Genomic DNA, 17,606 nt, shown 5'->3' on the forward strand with positions numbered 1-17,606 from the left:
CAACACTGAATTCAGAGCAGTTTGCAAACATAAGATTTTGGAAGGCCATAGCAACCTCTTCTTGTTGTACCGTGGCATAAGGAAAAGACTAGCTCAAAATCTTATGTTAGTGACACGTGATTTTAAACAGATGCTGCTTTAGTTTGGGGCACTGTTCCTTGGTCTGCAAAGCCAGTAAGTCACCCTGGAACCAGCCCGTTGCTGCTGCTGGACACAGAGAGCCCGCCGGCTTCAGCAGCCCCCTGCCCTGCCCACCACCTCCGCTGGGTTGCCCCTGGCAGTCCTGGGGGTGGCGGCAGCTGGAAGGAAGAGGACAGAGATGGGGAAAAAATGAAAGCAAATGAAGTTTTCTAGGGCTTTGTGCATATTCTGTCTCCCCCAGGAGAAATCGTTTCATCCTCCTCCTGCCAGAGTTGGGAAAGCTTGTTGCTCCCTCAACGTGAAGGCAGTTGCTTTAACTAACGTGGATGGTAGCAGAAGCAGCAGCAATGACCTTTGATTTTTAAAAGGATTAAGTATTCACATCTTCATTTCCTGATTACAACTATTGAGTCTCATTTAAGAAAACAGCAAATACTGCTGCATTTACTCTTACAAATAATTTATAAAATGTACCAACATTTCATAGATATTCAGGATATTTACAATTTTTGATACTGAGGTTCTCATTTTAATATGCATATTTTACAGTTTTTCTCCATTTCTCCTGAAAAGGATAGCATGATCTTACAAGAATAAGAGAGCCAAACAAAGTTTCCAAGGAACAGGTGCACTGAACAGTTACTGACCACCATGGCTTTTCTTTTGGGAAAGACTGCACCCTGGTGGACATATCACCAATTTTTATTGAATATTATTGAAGTGACAAAATGCCCCTTGACAACCCAATGAGAATTTCTCTGTATCAGGAAGGAAAAAACCAAAAAGCAGCAATGAAGATATTAAACCACCAGTAAAAGTAATCACACACACAAAATCAAAGAACTCCTACAGCATACGATCTAATTCTTATGTTTTTGCTGATTCACAGAGACAATCACGAACAGAGGGAGATTATCCAGTCCACCCCAGAGACCAACGGCCCATAAAAGCACTGGCATGCATACAAGTTGAGAACCTATCAACCCCATCCCAATAACCAAAGGAGATCACCTCCCCAAATATTTCTCAGAAAGACTACTGTCCTAGAAGATGGTCCAGTTGAGTTCTTTTCAGATGATGGGGAAAAAAAAATAATTACTGAAATTAGTAGAAGAGCCATTCGAAGAACACAGCAAGCGTTCCCATACAAATGGAACAATCCATCTGCAGAGCAGCTCTGGAGCTTCAAACCTGCTAAGACCCAGTCGTGGAACAAAATATGCCCAGATGCTCCATGAATATGATACAGGGAGAGAAATATATGACAATGCCCTCTTATGAAATATAAATTTCCACTATACCTAAACCAAACCACAAAAAAATTATTCTAGACTATTTTTAGGATTTATTTCCATGGACAACCAAACTGAGCAGACACTGGAATTAGACTTTTGCTAATTTAACTGCTTGCTTTTACCAAGCCACTATTTCAATGAGTTCTCCTCCAAGTTATAAGGTTTCTGTTAACAGCAGAGAGATATTACTTTGGATTTATGTCAAAATCAATACAGTGGCTTACTTGTCCTCCAACTGTATTGACACAGTCTCTGGGACTCTATTTGCTCAGTATTTGTAAAAGAGGGACAGTATTCTAATGAATAGGGCCCCTGGGCCAAGCACAGCTTCCCGTGGAAGCGGAGACTTCTTATAGCTGGGTTGAATTTGGTCCAGCATCATTTCTCATAGAAATGCTTTGAACAATTTCTACTTTCTAGTGGATATGTGAAAGAGAATCTTTTCTTTCTGGCTAGGACTCCTAAACGCAGCTGCAAAAGACAGCTTGCTTTTATCCTACTCAGCTGGTATGCCATATAATGTGCCCCGACTTCTACGTCTCCTTCAGTTTTATTTATGAGGTAGGTACTTCATGCCACATTTTAGCAAGGAAAGGTGCAATTCCACCTACATCCATAATGCCAGTGCACCTGAAAATGGCTGGTTAAATAATCAGACTTTGATGTGCATTCCAGAAAGACAGCTAATTAAAGTATGTTTACACCGTACTGTGCAATGCAGCATACAGAGACCCAAGGTAGCTCAGGTATGTGGAAAAATGCAGCTGGACTAACCCATTCTGACTGCACTGGCCTCTCTACAGAATCAATCAGAGAATAAAGTGCCTACAACTGTAAGAGGTAATAAGTGACTGTAGGTGTTGCATGTAATACGAGTAGATGAAAAAAAATCAGAAGTGTTATTTCCAAGTCAGAGTAATTTTAACCTCTTAAAATATCAGTCTTACTGATGAAGTAATCCTGTTACAACCAAGTTAGTGAACACTCATAAAAGAGCTTAGAGATTCATGGACAGAAGACTGTTTCTTATTAAATTGGACATTAATATCCCGTGAAGGTGAAATTTTAAAATACTAAATGCTGCATGAATGAAGCAGTCCACTTCTAAGATGAGTACTGATGCTGAAATAGCTACAAAATTATTTTTTTACCATATTCATGAACAGTTTGTGTGCAGCATGTAAAAAATAATCCATAATTCTGCTTCACACTGAAAATTTATATATGCCCACATAATTAAGGAGATTATATTGCCTTTTTTTTTTTTTTTTAAAACAACACTCAAAAGGGAATTTTCAAGAAGAGAGACTGCTTCTGCTGAGGGTACAGATACAGAAGAATAAACAAGTGCTTGTATTTTAGGACTTCCTGGTCTTTTTAGCCATGCTGCAAGGACTACAACATCGGAAAAATAATGCTAGTTAAGCTTTTGGCCATTTACATCATAATGGCTTGTGAAGAGAAATTTTGTTTTTCTAGAGAGAAAGCCTTCTCTTTAATAACTGAAATTATGTAAGAAGATTGCCTTACATCAGTGGATTCAAAATGCAGTAGATTACCTACGACTGCAGATGCAAAATGGGTTACCAATTAAAAAAAAAGGACAGACACTCACAGAGTAATTATTAATGGCTTTCTATCAGACTGGGAGAGTATCTTATACAAGATTATAAAATGGCCTGCCTGGAATATTTTATTCAGTATTTTTATGGATTATGCCATCAGCAAAGGATCACATACCTGTAAAACATGCAGCTGACAGCAAAGACAAGTGTGAAATATTTCACTTCAGCAAAGACATGCTTAATGACAAATAAAAAAAAGAAGAAAAAACCTGATTAGGTACATGGGCGGGAAAAAAAATACAGGCTGCAAGGGTAGTGGTGTTGATACACTTCACAAGTCTGACACCAATGAGGAAAAAAAATAATAAAAAAGGAAACCTGATGTTTACTGCAAAGCAAAAACTATGTAAAACATGGAACAGCACAATCAAGGCCTAATCTAGATGGGCACGTGCAGTTTTAAGCAATGTATTTTGAAGAAAAATTTAGATAAAAATTGAGGGTAACAGAAAAAAACCCCAAAACATTGGGATGGGGAAAAAGGCCTAGAAAAGATTGAAGAAACATCCTTGTCAGTCTAAAGAGAGATGAAAGACAAAAGGCAAAAACCTGATGGACCCAAAGGTAGTTTCAATACATGAAACATTAAAGACAACAATGACCTGTGGCTTGACAGCGCTGCTGAAGGGAATACGAGAAATAGTTTAAATTTGCAGCACAGAAGGTTCAGGGTGGTATCAATAAAATCTCAACTACTACACTTGTGAAAAAGGTACAACTACAATATTTATTTAGATTTTAAAACCGTACAGAATAGTATAAAAATAGGAATGACCTTGAAGCAATTCTCACTCAAGTGATCTGAGACTAGATCACTCGTTTCAAGTTGTTGTCTGTGGATACAGGACCAGAATATCCCCTGACTCTTCCGGAGGCAAGAGAAGCAGGTTTGCATGCACAATAACAAAGATTCACCACCTCTTGGGCATCAGGGAAGAAATGACAGCTTAAGAATCCAGTGTCTAAGAAGGAGAATGACTAGAGCAATCAAAGATTTGGCTTTCCCTTTTGTATATTATATGCCCCAACAACGTTTTGTATCCTAAGGAATAAAGACAGCAGCAGATACCGGACTACTTCCACATGCTAGTATCACAGAGACATTCTTGATAAAGAAGCTGAGGTCCAGTTGACCTGTCAGAGATCTGAGGTTTGCATTCAGCATGCTCTTCCTCAGTTTTCCACAGTACAAACGTGACTCAATTAAGTTATGCTATTTTTGAATTTGTATAAAATATATTCTGGAAGGGCAGCTCATTCTCAAGAGGTTGTTTACTGCAAAGAAAAGCTGCAGATCTTAACCCCAATGTGGAAAACATCTCCAGTGCCTGTGTCAACTTTACCTCTCCAAACTCCTGGAATGAAGGGAACTTTACTGAGATGGGTAGGTCTCATCTGGATTTAAAAGGCTGTTGGTACTGAGAAGGTTCAAAGAGTGCTTTTTGATTAAATAGTTGGGGATAGCCAAATAGTTACAGAAAAATAAGCCATTTGGAATGACACACAATCTTAAAGCCATATCCTTAAGCAAAAGGTAGCATAGGAATCTGAAACCTCAGATAACAGGGATGGCAATAAGCACAGAAACCTACTTAACCTGAGGGCAGGGAAATGGAAAACCCAAGCATGTATACAAAATGGCAGAGGCTAAAAATAATACATAGTGAAATTGAAGTATCTTATTTTAAATTCATAAACATAATTGGTAGGACAATACTGACATAATTGGACAGAATACTCTTTACCAGGCAGAAGGAGTACAGAAATAAGTAGTCATACCAGTGGGGAAAAAACCACGGTATGCTACAGAAAGCTTCAAGACAAATCAGATTAACAAGTTAATAGCATTAACAAGCATTAAAGGATCCTTTGGACTGAAATTCCAGGTTTAAGCAGTGGTAAGTGGTAGTTGCCAGGACTCCCTAACTGATCGTTCAGCCAGAAGATGCAATAACCATGAAATGGTAACAGAGATTTAAAGAGGTGCTAGGTAAAGAAGCACAGTAATAATGACATATTTTAGTCAGCTCCCTGTAGTAGACTGTGCAAATCTCACACCAAGATGTGATGAAACCAGCATTTTTACACAATGTACTTGTACCATGAAGCAGTCATGTTAGAGATTCACATGAAAAAAAGCCAATTGAGCAATGCAGGAAACCTGATTTTAAGACATTTTTCTAAGGATACACATTTTACAAATGACCATAATGCAGTCAGTATAAATCAACATTGTTGAGGAAGCAAAGAAAGCCATAAAAACATTTACTACAATGATCTCAATCTCAAAACAGGAGGGCTATATTAAGTAAAGAAGATATTAAAGAGGAACAGAAAGTGAGCACTAAAGGGTAAAGCCTCTTCCAAATGCAGGGACACTTCAAAGACACCATGTAGTTGAAAAAGAACTAATGCCTGCCAGCTATTAAAAGACGACTTTAAAGGGACCAGAAGGAAGTGGGCACAGCTGAACAGTATGTCAAAAGAAACTATCAGAAATAAGGAACTATTCTTCAGAGAGCTGAAGTTGTATCCAAATGTGAAAAATACAAAGAATCACACTCTAGCAAAGTCAACACTACAGTAAGCAGCCCCCCGACCAAACGCGAGGAGAAAATCACATAAGGTATAAAACCTAACACTTGTCCTTTGTCAAAAACTGCAGGGGCAGAAAGCATACCAGGCAGCATGTGGGTCAACAGATGATCAAGGAATGAAAAGAGAGCATCAGTGAGATTTTTTTAAAACACATGTTCATTATGGAGGAGCTTGGGCAGGCTCCTGTGCCAGAACCTTTCTTTATGGGTAATGTGACAAAATATCTACCTCAAAGTGAAATGTCAGGAGACTAAAGAGTCAAATAAGTGGTAACAAAACACAGGGACCAGATGGCAGTCATCCAAGAGATCTAAAGCGGAAACACAGTGAAAAAACTCTTGCCTAATATTGTCTCAATATGACAGAAATGGAACACATCAAATATGATGCCAACTTTCAAAAGGTGCTTCAGAGATCTGGGGAACTACATGTCAGCCAGCCAGACATTTGTATGGTTAGAAGTTTCCAGCAGTAGAAACTATAATAAAGAAAACGATGAGTAGGCACTTGGATGAGCATTATATATTGCAGCAGAGCAGATAACACAGCTTTCTGTACAGGTAAATTTCAATGACAAAACCTCCGGAATTTTTCTGAGGTGACAATCATGTGAATGAGCAAAGCTTGGTTGATGTTGCATACCTTTACGAAATTGAGTTAGAGTTATTACAGGATGCCTCAAAGACACTTTAAAAACCCCACAGGTCTTTACATGGTCAATTGATAAAAAGTTATTAAAACACTGGCAAGACTAAATGTTTGGTTTCCACAGCACAGGAAAGGTGCTGGTGGATCCATGCTCAGGTCCATGCTGTTCAACATATTGTAAATGATCTGGAAAAAGGGAGCAAGTAGCTTTTGCAAAGTTACCCAAAGTCATAGAGAAAAATGCAACATTAAGAATTCTTAGAAACTGAAGGGAAAAAGCCTCTCGCTTTATTAAGCCACAGTACAAATTCACGGTAAGATGACATGTTTAAACACTGTGCACAGATTTGCTGTTCATCTTGGGAATGATACAGTGGAGCTAGCAGAGACATAGATGAGAAACAAGCACAGTTACAGGGACAGAAAGGCTGCAACAGAGGAACAAGAAGATTGACCAGATCTTTTCTGGTGGAAAAAAAGCAGACTGAAATGAAGTTACGGCCCAGATCTATGAAATAAGGAACGACACAGAAATGGTGAATAAGAAGTGACTGCTCATTGTGTCTTCCAACACAAGAGGCTAGGGGATATCAAGGCAAACTAGAAGGCTGTTAAGTTCCCCAAGTTCAAAACAGAGGTACTTCCTCACACAAGGTGCTGGTAAGCTGACGAACTGCCTGCAATAGGTTACTATGTACACAGAAAAATTATATGGGTTCAAGAAGCAGCTGGACAAATTTATCAAAAACAAAACCCCCAAATTCACTGAAAATTAATAAATACAGAGACATTGGCCTTGGCTGAGAGACTGCATATTATCACTATTTGCTTGCTTCTTTGTTCTACTCCTATTAGACAGGTGGGCAGCAATGGGTACCTAGAAAGGATAAAGGGCTAGAAGGACCCTCAGTCAATGACAGCATGGATGTTCTGAGCTACCCAAGCATCACAAGGAAAAAGTACTTTCAACAGTAAATATTTATTGCAAGAGAAGTAGAGGAGAAAGATTGTTTGCCAAAAAATACTTGGGTTTTGTTTGTAATTAATATATAGGTTTCTCACTGAATATGTATGGATTTTCAAGATTATCTATAAGACTGTTTTTGTTTGTTTTGAAAGACTCTGCAGCAGTTGAGCTGTTTTGGATACATGATCTCATTTACTATCCTCTCTGTCTTGTACCACACTCGTCCTTCATTTATGGTCACTGCTTATCTACATGCTAGCCATTGCAGATTTGTTTGAGATCTCCTGCCTTAGCACAATGGTGCTAAACAGCCTAACAGAGGCCAGAGATCTCAAGATCTGCAGCTTTTAATTAACAAGTGTACTCTCTGTTCTTCCAATATGTTATGACTTCGTCATTAAAAACATGTATGACTTAGATTTATGCCTAGCAATTACACTTGCATTTTTATACTTGGTCTTTTCTGAGAAGATATTACGTCCTTCCAAATGGAAAAGAGAATATTAAATTTTTTAATAGACAACTTTTTGACAACTTAAAGAAGTGCTGTTTTTAACAGGCCTTTTAGTGAGCCAGGATATCATGCCCATTTACCGCATCTGCTGGCTTGAACTTCAGCTTCTCAGTGCTTGTTCTTGCAGTTTAAATTGTCTATATCTCAGCCTTTTCACAGCTCCATTTTCACCCTACCCAGGTCATTATCTGTTGAACCTTTCTAGAAAGCTGAACATGATAGTTGCACAGTTGCCAATCTTATCAGTCTTAAAAATGTATTTTCATACTCTCTTGTAATACAGCTTTCAAGGCAGTTGCTGTACACTGATGATATAAACCAATAGTAGGAGCTTTGAGTTGACTGACTTGTTCTGTCTTCCCCCAAACTAAATTTCACAAACAAAAAAATCCCCAACCAAACACATGCCTACAGACCCTTTTTTCCAGTATCTATTTTACACACACAGAAATGCACAATCCACACAATGCAACATTAATCTCACAGAACAAATTCTAATCTGTCTAGTCAGATCCTGAGTAGGCTCCTACTTGCATTGTCTGGCAAGTTCTAACATCAAAATTGCTGTCAAGTAAGTTAAAGTTACGTTATGGAACTAGACATCCGTTTCTTAATATTGGCATTTTGCTTATATTCCACATCCTAACAACTCAGTGAAAAGTACCTATTAGCTAAAAATGTAAAAGAAAAAAAACGTGTCTTAAATATATTTCAATTTTTAACATTTACAGGAAAACCTCTAATAAAACCCAAATACAAAGAGAAACTGAGGATGTTACAGTCTCTGTAGGTAATTTTTTCTTCCAGGTTTCACTGTAATACATGGCTCTCTCAGATGTTAGCAATAAAGTCCCAATCTCATCCATCATAGAACGCAGTAAGTGCATTCATGCATGCATAAATCCCTAATGGATATAAGGGGACTTGTGTGTAGGGAGGTTATTTTGAGGCATGACAGTTTGCAGGGAGTAGTATTTTGAATGTAGATACGAATAAAGAAAGACGTGAGTCTGTTGTGTAAAAAGTTGAGTGTTGCGACACTAAGTTTACACAGAAGTATCAGAACTTGCCTAACAGACTGAATTTGAAGAATATAAAGTGATACTTCATTTGAAAACAAAGACTCGTATTTGCAAGACAAGCACTTGTAGTCAAGTTTAAAACAGAAATAAAAGCTTACAACAAAACACAGAAGAAAAACTAACCACTGTTATATGTAATACACGGCAGTTTTGTTCTTTCAAACGTGTCCAAAAGAATGCTTAGAATCCATAGTCTTTCCATGTTTCCCCTATTAAAAAAATCCACTTTTCTTCCAATCCATAAAAAGTCTATTTTAAACTCGAGCCTCTCCAAAACTCAAATGTTTCATTTTTCAAATGCAACTATTTACAAGTGAAAAGGTTCTTCAAGATGAGAAAGCAGCAACTGTAATGACCACCAATATTGAGTTCTTTGGGTCTGTCTTTGCTAAGAATATTTTAGCAATGTATTCCCACTTTTTTCAATTCCTGTTCATTCAGCTTGTATCTAGAGACAACCACTCTGAAGAACCTCACAACTCAGTAAGCGTTCTTTTCGGTTTTCAGAGAGCTACCTTCAGTTAGAATCACATGAAAGAATCTATTTGCATAACAGATCTACAGTTATTTGTTGTATTAAAAGTGTGAAATTCTGATTTCTGTTTTCTACACTGATGTAACTAATGGAAGGATTAATTAAGAAGGGTTTAGTAGGAGGTCATACACTTGATTACAGTTTCAAAGGAAATTACAAATGAGATTTCTCAAATAAATACTATGATCTCCAGCTGTATGGATTCTCAAAGACCTTGCCCCATTTTATTCAGTCTGTTAAAAAGCAATTTACAGAACTTGCAGTCCTATTAACTGTTCTATAAAGAACAACTTCTTTTGTCCAGGCATAATAAAGATGGAGGTGAATTCCACTGTTAAGGACTTACCATAGGTTGCAAATGTTCTTCTTTGTTGTTCAAACATGAAATCATTAATGTGAGCTGGCTCTGCATATCCAGAAAGCATATTTCTAGGTGCAGCCATTTGTTGAGTCCTAAATGGGTTTTCTGGTCCAAACTACATCAACAATGTTAAAAGAAAGTATATCAGAATTACTAATTTCTTATTTATGTGTGTGTACTTTTTCAGGAAAAAACAAAATATAGATCTTTCAAAAACTGCAACGCAAAAGTCACTTCAGCTTTATATTTCTTTATGACTACTGAATAAGCTTCTTAGTCTGTTATTTTACACAGTAATCGCTTACACAGTTACTTTGAAAAGCCTGTTTCATGACTGAACTTTCTAGCCTGTATTAGTGGTACAGAGGACAAATCAATATCAACTACTTGACACAAACCACTGCCATTCAGTATGCGATCAGTACAACCATTCAGAAGACAAAACCACAGCATACTGTCCCTTGTAAGGGGGAGATATCAAGAAAGAGATATCAGGTCCTACTAAACTCATGTACTTAATACAGAAATTACACTGCCAACAATACTTTCATGCATTTAAAAAGCAGCTGGGGACTTGTTATATTATTCCAGGAAATACACTCATGAAACCCTGCCTTCCTTTTCTTCTTGTGAGATGACAAATGCCAGTCTTCCTGACCATACCATGGTTAGGGAAAAGAACAATGAATACAAATAAATGTAATACACTGAGACTAAACCTGACTAAACTTAATTGTAACCCCTATGCTTGTCAGCCATCTTTGCAAACACCGGAGACTGTCCTGCATTAGGCTTCCCCAACTAAAACACATACACAAAGTAACACTGTAGTAAGTTTAATGCTCACACACTTCGTGGCTTTGGTATGTTGCAAAATGCAATCTTGCTATGAGAAGGCCAATTTATGTGGTTCCACAGAAGGTTTTCTAAACATAAAGCATAAGTAAAGTAGAAAATTCAGATGGATGTAGCCTTTGTCTACCTAAAATGCTAATCCCTGGTATAACAGAAGACAAACTGTACAAAGAAGTTAAATACTGAAAAAAGCTAAATGTTTGAGCAGCTATTTTTATCTTTCAGATAGCCTGTCAGTTATAATAGAGTCGTTCACATGGTACCAGGCAGTCCAAATTCAGCCTAAAATGTTTTTTTTCACTACACACATTTAGCATAGCTTAAGTTACTAAAATACTTAACACTGATACGAATAGTTATACTGAAAGTACTTGGATTTTAATTTTAAATCCTCCTCTTAAAAGCCATATATCCACATGACTTACAACCATTCATTTTTCTCTAAGTAGCACAATGAGTAAATAGCAAAAATGTGAAAATAAATAGTAAGAGACTGCTTTAATGCAGTTCATGTTTTACTCAACATCTTTATAATGCTATTTTCCTAGCTTGATTTTTAATTTCCATAGCTATAATTCTGACAAACACTTTAAGATTCTTCTTAGAACAGCTTTATACAGAATATTAAAATTCAAGCATTAAAAATACCAACACATCTGTGTAGAATCTTTTTTCTACTTGCCCAAACTAGATTCCAAAACACAGCAAGCATCCAAAGAAGGTACGTCTTACATGAATTTCACATGAGATTTATAGAACCTCTGCCCTTTAAGCCAAAGGCATTTCTGCTCTAAAGATCAATATAGTTTCTTACCTCAGGTGCAAACATGGTATCATAAGTGGGATTGTATTGAACTTCCTTGATAGCAGGATCAAGGTGGACTCCTGTTTCCACATCTTCCTGAAATAAAACAGACATATTAATAAACCATTTTTCACATACAGACTTTTAAATATATGACATTACCCCATTTCAGACCAAATTAGGGCTGTAGCTCAAGCTGACACTTTCAGCACTATGAAAGAAGAGTAGCTTGGCCAAAGTTTCTATTTTTAAAAAATATTAATTGTAAACCCATTGACGGGTCCTCATTGAGAAATTTGTCCAAGATACATGTGGAATTTTACATGTAAATTATTACTTTTTTTTACATGTATATATTTTAAAAACAGTAGCAAGATTGGAGGCAAGCTTTTTTTTTTTGAGGATGTTTGAAAAACCAGACCTTGTAAAGAAAAACCAATTAAAACGGTCACCAATTTAATATAAAACTGTGAAAATTAGAGTTCTACAAAAGGTAGAAGTCACAAGTAACTGTTCTGAAAGACAGTTGGGAAAAAAAATATTAGACATCAGCACAAACATATCTGTAACAATGAGTTTCAAAGAATCCAATGATCCCTTATCTCCCAAGTTTTTACCAAAAGGTATAAACGTAATTCAGCATCAGTATGTAAACACATTTCCAAGCCTGTTGTGACAAAAAGGACAGATGAAGGGACAAGAAAGAGGGGCTAACCAAAAGAATAACTTCTCAAGCAACTCAAAGGGGAAGAACTCAGAAAGGCACATGCAGCTGAATTAGAAAGAGAATACGGGAAAGAAAAAGGCTGATTAGGTGGCAGTGCTCAAAAAGACCTGGTTTTACAGAGCTCTACAAAGGCACATTTACACTGATCCTAATTGACTCTACCCCCCCACCCCATCTCCCCCACTATTAAGGGCTCAGTTAATGAAGGAGAATGTTATTTTGTGGTATTATTACTGGTATTGCTTCCTGCATCTTTATTCTAGAATATATGCATTTGGAAGGGATTTTCAATACGCTAGTATATTGATAATATCCCTAGTAATTATACTGAAAAAAGCTGTCTTAGCGTCAGTGTTTAATCGGTGCTCACCTACAATAGGATCCAAAAGCATTTGCAACTCACAAAAGGAAGTGACAATAGAGGATCGAATTTTAGCAGTCACTTCATTAATAGAAAATTACCTCGAACAAACTCAATCTTGCTTTATATTATAGTATCTTGAAAGAGCAAAATGGCATGTTCTTTACTTAATATTGTTAGCTATTCTCTGACTTGCTGTGCCCAGAAGCCTTTTTTCTCCCCAGTTCAACAGCAGGTCAATTACAAACAAATTTGCTTAGAAGACTTAAAAGGTTTTAAAACCTGGTTTTCTAGAACACAGAAAAGAAAAACAGTACCTAAAGATCTTTGGCTTGTTGCCTCATTATATTTGGTTAAAACTGCTCAAAAAAAAAAAAAAAAGTGTTGTTTTTATTTTTAAAGAGAATGACATCAGCAATCCCATCAGTTGTTTTTCTAAGGCCACTGTCTTAGTAGAATTGTGAAGTCCAACTAGAAAGCTTTACTCTCACTGTGTATCAATCATTTTAATAGGCAGGTCCAGCCATTGCACTGCTCTTGCTTGAGCTCTTAGTGCTGCCAATTCTCAACCTGACCTCATTTCTCTCATCACACGACCTTCCCAATTCACTGAGCTTGGATGACAATGGCTACAGGTACATTCACAGCCCTGACTTTCATACCCTATGAACTTGCACAACAGGCCTAATCCAGTCATTCAGAAACAAAACCAGACCCCCCCCCAAACCCAGCTAGAAGAGGAGCATATCAAAACCATTTCCTAACCTTTATTACATACACACTTATATTTGCTTTCACAGCTCCATAACCTGAGGACAGTTTCCATAGATAACTTTGAGTCACATCATACAGCTTGCTCTGTCAGCTAAACTTCACATCTTACCCACCAACCTTACAATTTGAGAAAATAAAAATTAGTATCATTGATAATATGGCAAAATTTACCTGATTAACTGTCAGTGACATTTGAATAGTTATCAGTTTACTTGAAATTATGACACAGGTTTTTTTCCCTGCTCTTTAAACTGAAGAAGTGAGAAAAATCCAGTTTTGTATAAGTGCCAAGAATTTTTCAGTTCTGCTATTTTTCCTCCTCTTTTCTCCCTGTTAAGTCCTATAATATGTCGCCTGGTAATTGAGAAAAGAAACAGATTGTGCCATGAAAGCTGATCCTCTGCTGGATGATTATAGCAATTCTGGTTCTACTTCGCTGCTGGTGGAACAGTGCTGAGTCACTTGGAAGCCACACAATATGTTCACTCCTAGACCACCACAGGCATAGTCTTTCTGTGTGAAAACCACCGAGCCTTGAAATTGAAGCACATGTTAAATTTATCAGAGCTATACTCTGCAAGAGCTGCAGCCTTATTCATGCTTTCATGTATCTGGGCATCAAATGATGATCTGTTAATATGCTGCTGAAGCACATAATGGTTATTTTTTCACTATGCCGTTTCGCTTTAAACTATATAATTGAGTGTGTCCCAACTCCCCACTTCACCTTCTCAGTATTTTAAAGAATTGAAATCTTGATAGGAAAATAAAGTATTGATACAACATATTCTGAAATCTTAGTCTATGGCAAGAGTTTGAATTGCAGCAGACACATTATCCTTTGGTCAACATCCAATAAACGCCATTTTGTACAGCATTACGAGACTCTGGTAGGTAGCAGAAACATTAAAAATATTAGCCTAGTCCATCAATCATCTCACAAATTGGCAAGCTATCTGCATTGGGGCATTCTGGATTGTTAGGGTTTTTATTATAGAGGAAAAAACTCATCAGCAATCTCTGCACACGGTGAAGATCACTGGGTACAACCGATCACAAGAGCAGCAGTCTGGCAGAGCTGTGACTGAGATAAGGTAATCTAAGGGATCACGTCCCTCTGCTGTGCTGTAGTTTCTCCTTTGGTCACACATGATATGTCCTGATTTACCTAAAAGCCTAAGGTGAGCAGTTCACCATGTAGCTTATGTCCCAAGTGTGACACAAGTGGCTCTGCAGGATGGAAGACTATCAGTAGCCAGGCTGAAAGAGGGGGGCATCTGTGAATTCAGTGATGGGCTAAGTATTACCCTAGGTCGCTTCCCACTCAAAAAGGCACAGGAATAATAAAAAAAGGGTGTGTGCGTGTCAAGAATCTGTCAATTTAAACAGAGTATTCCTCCAGAGAAAGCTAAAAGTTCAGCTGTAGGACTGGCAGAGAAGCAGCTTTTATTTGCTGCAACTCGGAAAATATGGGCTTTATGGCATGTTGTAATATCATTAAAGGTGGCACACCCCATATAACCTGGAGAAGATAAATTAAGGTTTTAGGAAGTTACATTTTATGGAATATGGCTTTCTTGGAAGACATAATACAATGAGCCGCAGACTTCAGCTCTACGTCACCTCTGCTCTTCTCAGTAATAAGAAGTAATAATGGTAATAAGTGCCCAACTGAAATACAGTGACTACATTGGGCACCATGTATCAGGTAAGACATGCTACCGAAAAGGGTCTAAAAGAGAAAATCAAGAATGATCAGAGGTGTAAGAAAATATGACCTGTATAGAAAAATTGAACAACCTAATTCAGCCTAAAAAATATTCAGATTATGCAACTTAGTAGAAATAAGGGGCAGACAACACTGCTCAGTCTATAGATCCACTGAAGTTTGGTAGACAGGTTAAATGAGTGTCTCTTCAGACAGAACCAGGTATCACTCCTGATGCAAGGCAAAAGAGAAGCAGATGATGTCTTATCACCGAACTACTTTGTGTGTTGGTTGGGGTTTTTTTGTTTGCTTTTTTTTTTAAATAGATGTGATGCCTACTTACTTTCAGTATCAGGTTGATTTACAGTTCAGATATGATTTGATCAGGGAAAAAAATTTCTTTGATACTTAAATGCTCTCCTTTTGCCTCTTTCATCCTACAACACAGCATCACGCTATCACAGGGGAATGGCACTCAGGGCTGTACTCTGGAGTATTAGCATTTCCTAAGGAATCTACCTGGAGACAGAAAGAAGCTTTTGATGCTAAGTGTAGACAAGCAAGTGCTTCACTGTAACTCCCTAAAGATCACAGAAGGTCTAGCTCCTGCCAAGGTGTTCTCCTTTAGTCCTGCTATAAAGGCCCTTTGGCCAGTTAAAAGTCCACATAGGAAAGAGCACAGGAAATAAAAGGGATTTTTAGACTACAAACACAGTAAATCAGATTAGCTTTCCTTCTTACAGGTTCTTTAAACATGCCACAGCCCTGTTTTTCTTTGGAAAAAAACCACCAAACTCCTTACCATCTATGAAAAGTACTTGATTTATAGAATGCAAAATAGTTCAATAGTTAAAAAAAAAAATCTGAAAAAAAGCTTGCTAGAAGTTTTCTTTTATGTGTATGCAAGACAAAAACATTTCTTAATTAAATACAGGCCAAATCCCTGTAATAGGCATCAAAGCAAAGCCTTAAATAAAAGAAACAAGCTGCAGCGTGGACTGCAACACTGGATACTAATTTGGTTCCTTAGAGAGAATATAATGTTGTTTATGTTAAGGCAACTCAAAATCCTTTTAATCTACAATATTTTTAAATTTCAGCCAAATTCTGTAATCCCCAATGTTCTGATACATGGCCACCAGTAAGTTTAATGAGAGCCGTTTATGCATTTAGAAGAAGAATTTGACAGTTAAATCTCAAGTGTTTGTCTAAACACAAAGTTTGTTAGAACAAAGCAAAGGTCAGAGTTTTCCAATTTCATATCATGCAAGGAAAGAGTTGTGATTTTTTTTTTTTTTTTTTCCTGGACATTTTAGACAATAAACCCACAATGTTCCCTCTCCTCAGGTAAATTCATCACTAATTAGCCAAATAGCTAAAAAGGGCAGGCTGCTTTGTGTAAGATTTAATTAGTTTTAATTATCCTTTAAACTAAAACGTGGTAAATTAAGACCCCATCCCATGAGCCAGAGGCTTAAGCGACTTGTCACTTACCAATACTTGCATAAACCACTTGGGCTGTCAAATACACAGTATTATTCTAAAGATTTGCAGGTTTAGTACCAAGAGATGAATGGCATTTACAGTGAAGTCCCAACATTAAGATTTGGTTGTTATCAGCTTTTAGTCATTCTTCCCATTCGTATACTCTTAACAGTAAATGGCCATCCCACTAACTTCAACAGAATAAAAATAAACCTGCAAGAAAAGCATATGTTAACTGGTTTTGTTGAACTAGGCTAGATTCCCAGCATGTTGCAGCATGACAAGTTCTAAATATCTATTCTCTATAAGATATTTTGCGTCAAAGAAAGCAGGAAAACCCACCATATTAAAAGAAGCCAAAAGATTCTTAACAAATAACACCTCCCAAGTCACTGATGTTCATCGCTGCTACAGAATGGTCTCACTGACTTTGTATCTTTCCTCTCTCCATAGCTGGGCAAGGATTAGATTTTGAAGAACATTAAGAAATGTGACTGAAGTCTATTTCTTCCCCTGAAGTAGTATTTTTCTGGACATCTGCATAGTGCCAAAGGTAAACTAGATTCAACAGAGAATTAGACCCAAGACGTCCAACTCCTTCCCACATTAAAGACAACACAAACCCTCCAGCTCCTGTACTGGGCCAGGCCAGCCTAGTTGATTTCAGCCCAGTTGAGTATCCTCTCCTCAAAACCAGTGAACAAGACACTGTAGATAAATATCACAAAATCTGCCCCCATCCAAGTCTCACCCTGAGCTGATGGAGATCAAACAGTAAATGTTCTCTCCAAAAGCAAAGCTTATAGCTACAACATTTCCTGTAAAAGTGATTTCTTCGCAGAATGTGCAGTTCCCTGAACTTCCTTCGGCATTTTTAATTCAATAGTGAAGGTAAATACTTCCTGAACAATCTTAGGGTGATTTTTTCATATCAGTAGAAGTTGTAGGAAAATTAATTACAATTGGTTTTGGCAATGACTAGCAAAATATACCTTAGAATCCTAAAATAAGAAGTTTAGAGTGAAAAAAGGAAACCGCTATATTATAAGACTTGAAACACATGCTGGCCTCTACTTTCAAATCAAAGCCAGCATTATTAAAACACTGAACGAACATTCATAATGC

General features: G+C 37.3%; 1 protein-coding gene across 1 annotated transcript in view; it reads right to left on the reverse strand.

Annotated features, from left to right (window-relative positions):
• CDC40 (cell division cycle 40) overlaps positions 1–17,606 on the reverse strand; it is a 42,493-nt gene that overhangs the window by 19,545 nt on the left and 5,342 nt on the right. The window contains exons 2-3 of the mRNA XM_049817680.1: positions 11,436–11,522; positions 9,752–9,881 (exon numbers count right to left, since the gene is read on the reverse strand). Coding sequence (XP_049673637.1) covers positions 9,752–9,881; positions 11,436–11,522 — 217 coding nt within the window. The remainder of the gene's footprint in view (positions 1–9,751; positions 9,882–11,435; positions 11,523–17,606) is intronic.

This window comes from Accipiter gentilis, chromosome 15 (assembly GCF_929443795.1).
Source record: "Accipiter gentilis chromosome 15, bAccGen1.1, whole genome shotgun sequence".
Taxonomy (NCBI): Eukaryota; Metazoa; Chordata; class Aves; order Accipitriformes; family Accipitridae; genus Astur; species Astur gentilis.